General features: G+C 37.6%; 1 protein-coding gene across 1 annotated transcript; it reads left to right on the top strand.

Annotated features, from left to right (window-relative positions):
- The first annotated feature begins 3,296 nt into the window (after positions 1–3,296).
- On the top strand, positions 3,297–4,505 carry LOC122043846. The gene has a single exon (XM_042604417.1). The coding sequence runs from the start codon at positions 3,297–3,299 to the stop codon at positions 4,503–4,505; it is 1,209 nt and encodes a 402-aa protein (XP_042460351.1).
- The last annotated feature ends 234 nt before the right edge of the window (positions 4,506–4,739 follow it).

The following is a 4,739-nucleotide window of genomic DNA, read 5'->3' as shown; positions in this document are numbered from 1 at the left end:
GTCGACTGGTAACTGTACCAGTCGATTGGTACACTATTCATGAAAAAATCAACCTTTTCTGGCCAACTTCAGAAATGCACCAGAAATTCCACAGACCTCCAAAAATTTTTAAATTTTGTGGAGAGGTCTATTATATCAATGTTTACTTGGAAAAAATATATAAAAAAATATATTTATGACAAATCCCAAGATTGACTCAAAATACAAAACTAGCTAAAAAGTTCAATTGAACCTTGACCTAAAGTCCTAGTTTTGGCTTCCTCTTGATGTATTTGCTCATACTAACCCACAATGCATCCTTGGCATTGATTTATATGGCATCCATACGTCCATAACCAATTTTCATGCTATATGACCCCAATTGTCATATTTCTTGCATGAAACATAAACCAATTGTGTCAAAACCCTAGGTTTGAGACTCAAGTCCGTTTCCAAACCACTTGGCACATTCCATGGCTTGTCTAGACTCCCAAGTAAAATCCCCTTGAGATCCATTGGCCATGGGTCCCAAATTGACTCTTTGAGCTCCCCCTAGAGCTCTTAACCTTAGTCACCTCCCTAGGTGACTCATCCACAATGACTAGGCCACATCGGTGTACCTCCGGTGACACTTGGCCTACAAATCTAACCTTTTTAACTTTGGACACCTTGTCCTTGGTTAGTTTCTCCTTACCTTTAAATAGCTTTCCCTTGCCATTTATTGGCTTCTCCTTGTTATAGTCATATGCAACCCTAGCATAAGACTTTCCCTTAGCCTTGGAGACACTAGATCGGTATCCCAAACCCGACCTATCATTGTTGGATCTTTGGCTACCCAACACCATACCTAAACCCTTAGATCCAACATTAAATCTTTCTAGGGGTTTCTCCAACTTATCAAGCTTTGCCTTCAAAACTTGATTTTTCCTTTCTAGGTTCCTAACCCTAGAATCAACATGTCCACCATGGACATTCCTATACCTACCCTTTCTAGGCATATGTCTCCCCTTCTTGGGATTAATGCCTTGGGTTTACTTAGGTCTACCATTTCTAGATTTATCATGAATAGACATCTTAGGGTTATGATCTACAATTACCCTATTCCTATCATGATATTTGAAACCAAAATTTTGCATGAGTAAATAATAAGAATTATTTCTAGCATGCATGGAGGAATTTAAATTTGACTTCAAATTTAAATTAGGGTTTACCTTACCCTTTACCTTTGGAGCTCCCCCTTGACATGAGCCTCCATTCTTCCTCCACTTCTTTACCCACATCCTTAAATGCCCCAACTTTTTGAGCTCTCTCTTCCTTGGGCATTTGGTGTGGTAGTGCCCTATTTCACCACAAGTGAAGCATTTAATGTGCTTCTTCTCCTTCTTCTTCTTGGCACCATGATAACCATGATTTTACTATACTATTCTCATTCATATAATCATGGTTTGATGTAATTTTCTTATATAGAACTCATATTTACATTACATTTTTATACATTGTATCAATTTTGGACTTAATTGCAAATTAGTGTATTTTCATGGTATTTTGATGCTAATATTTATTTATTATTTTGTAGGCATCAAAAGGGTCATGGACCTGATCAGAGTGGGCCGCACTTGGGTTCGAATCTAGGGCTTAACGAGGCGATCAAACTTTGGATCGATTTGAGCCGTTCGTTGAAGTTTGGAGAGATCTGAGCCATCCGACAAGCATCTGATTCATCCGACTTGATGGGGAGCAGATCTAATCCGTTGATGAAGATCCAGAGATTTTGATCCAGATCTGAACTCATTTAGCCGTTGATCAAGCCCGGATTGTTTTGGATCATTGGATCAGATGAGGAGAGGTTTAAAAACGTTGAGAAGCTACAGTAGACTCTGAGCTCGGTACACGATTTCTTGCTACTGTTCACTGTCTTCAACCTCTACGACGTCGGCGCTCCCGTCCACAATTCGAGATACATTTTGGTTCGGCCATCGCCAGCAATCGATCCTAGAACCGGCGATCATCTTCCGAACATTAGATCACAGTAGAGGGAGTTCTTCTCTGCTGCGATCACCATATCACACTATTCATGGGAAAACCAGATCGAGGGAGTTTTCTTGATCTGGAAGATCCTATCAGAGAAGGAGCTTCGGAGGAGTTTTTCCAGAGTTCCTGTCTACATTCCATCCATCAAGGACTCGCATTTTAAGATCGGAGCCGATCAACTGATTTGGGATTGCGACGTCGTTTCCTCTGCTCATCAGACGATGAATAACTGATGTGATTACAAGCTCGTAGGGAGGTTTCTGCTAGTTTCAATTCTCATAAACTTTAGTTACGGAATTTGATCATTGTTGTGATTGTTCAAGGGAGTTTTCTTGAATTTCTCTGTGAGATTGCAGGGAGGTAGAGTTTAAGCGTGCTTGAATTTGTGGATGTTTCTTAATTGCATTTCTTCTTAGTTTCGAGAGTTAGATCTATTGTTTCCATTTGTTTTCCTTTTCATTGCAAGAAAAACCCCATTGAAATGTATACTAGTGGTTTTAACCATTACGATTTAGTTATGGTGTTTGGATGAGTTTGAAAGTGTAATCAGAAATAAGAGTTAGGGTTCCAATTCATAAGTAAGTTTCAACTTTTGATTCAGATTGTAGATACAATTCTGCTAGTGAAGTTACTGATTCCTAGATCTTAATTAGTTTAGATTTGTTGTTAAGTTTTGTTTCCTTAAACTGATTCGACTAAGATTCATTAATGCTTTGAGTTCTGATTTCTACGGAATTTGCAATTTAGTTCATGTAGTTTTCAAGTGATTTGTATCAGTTTACTTAGGTTTTATTAGAGTTCAAGTTTAAGTTTGGTTGCTATTAGTTCATGTGGAATTAGGTTAGTTTTATTTCGGGCAGAAAGTAACATGATCAGAACCAATTTTTGTGAGCATGCATTATTTTTTTTATTTCTTTTGCATTTGATTGTATTAGTGAGCAATTTCAATTCTGAGTATGCAATAATAAAAAAACCTTCAGTCAATAAAAAGAAACAAACAAAGAAAAATAATATCTAGTCATTTACACTTACTAGTTATTCCTTGAAAAAAATACGACTTGGGACTTGTTGCTACAACGTTTGTATTAATTTTAATGAGTTTCAATTTTAATTAATTTGATGTGCCATGTGACATGCAATATGGTTAACACCAAATTTTGGCGTCGTTGCCAGGGAACAACTAGAAAAGTGTGATTGTTTTAGATTGTGAAATTTTTGATTACTTTGTTTTGCATTTTATTGGTTTTCATTGGACTTATCTGAATACTCATTTTGTTTTTGATGTCATGACCAGGACTTCGAAGGACAAATTATTTGAGTTAGATCCAGAGATTGAGAGGACTTTCAGGGCTTTGAGAATTCAAGAGAAAGCTTCAGAAGGCTCTGAAAACATCTTATCACATTCAGATATTCCCATGGCTGATCATAATAGAACTATGAAGGAACTTGCAGCTCCTGATGAGGCTTTCAAGTATTCGTGCATCACTTATCCAAATTTAGCAGGAGATTTTGAGTTGAGATCAGGACTGATTCATTTACTTCCTAAATTTCAAGGGTTATCTGGAGAAGATCCAAATAGACATTTGCATGAATTCCATGTGGTATGCTCAACCATGAAGCCACAGGGAATTTCAGAAGAAGATATCAAGCTAAGGGCTTTTCCATTTTCATTGACTGGAGTAGCAAAGGATTGGCTATATTATTTGCCACCAGGATATATTACCTCTTGGATTGATATGAAGAAGGCTTTCTTGGAGAAATACTTTCCAGCATCAAGGACCGCTACTATCAGGAAGAGTATCTGTGGAATTCAACAAGTGGTGGGAGAGACACTTTATGAATATTGGGAGAGATTCAAGAAGTTATGTGCAAGTTATCCTCAGCACCAAATTAGTGAGCAGTTACTAGTTCAGTACTTCTATGAAGGATTATTACCTATGGACCGAAGTATGATAGATGTGGCAGCTGGAGGGGCTTTGGTGAATAAAACTCCAGAACAAGCTAGAGAGCTCATTTCTAATATGGCAGAGAATTCTCAACAATTTGGAAGTAGGGCTTTAACTACAAGAGGAGTTGGAGAGGTGCAAATGTTTTCTAATGAACAAAAGGAGATAAGGAATTCATTGTTGGAGTTGACATCTTTGGTGGAACAATTGGCATTGAATAATGTTAATCTAACTTCTACTTTGCCGAGCACACAATTTTCATATCAATCAAGGGGAGTTTGTGGTATTTGTTCTAGCCAAGATCATGATTCGGAGTTATGTCCTAATCTTCATCAAGATGAGTCTTTGGCAGCGTTTTCTAGGGCTCAATTTTCTCAAAAATATGATCCTTATTCTTCTACTTATAATCCTGGTTGGAGAGATCATCCAAATTTGAGGTATAGTAACTCATTTCATCAACAACCACCCTTGAATCAAAGTTTCCAGCAGCCTCAACAAGGATTTCAGCAGCAATTCCAACCTTTTCAGAGACAATTTCAGACTTATTAGCAAACACCTAATCAAAATCAGCAACCTCATTTTCAAAATCAGCAAAGTTTCCAGCAGCAACAAACACTTCTAGCACCTTCAAGGCTGAGTTTAACTCAAGGGAACTCTAACAATACCTCGAGTTCTGATTCACAACAAGGTAGATTGGAAGAATTAATGCAACAAATCCTTTTTCAGCAACAAAATCAGCAAAGGACAGATTCGACAATTCAGAATATAGAAAGGCAGATTGGG

The sequence above is a fragment of the Zingiber officinale genome, chromosome 2A (genome assembly GCF_018446385.1).
Source record: "Zingiber officinale cultivar Zhangliang chromosome 2A, Zo_v1.1, whole genome shotgun sequence".
Lineage (NCBI taxonomy): Eukaryota > Viridiplantae > Streptophyta > Magnoliopsida > Zingiberales > Zingiberaceae > Zingiber > Zingiber officinale.
This window is presented reverse-complemented; position numbering and strand designations above follow the sequence as displayed.

Excerpts from the sequence above, each read along its gene's own strand:
- LOC122043846 (XM_042604417.1), top strand. The coding sequence starts at position 3,297 with ATGACCAGGACTTCGAAGGACAAATTATTTGAGTTAGATCCAGAGATT.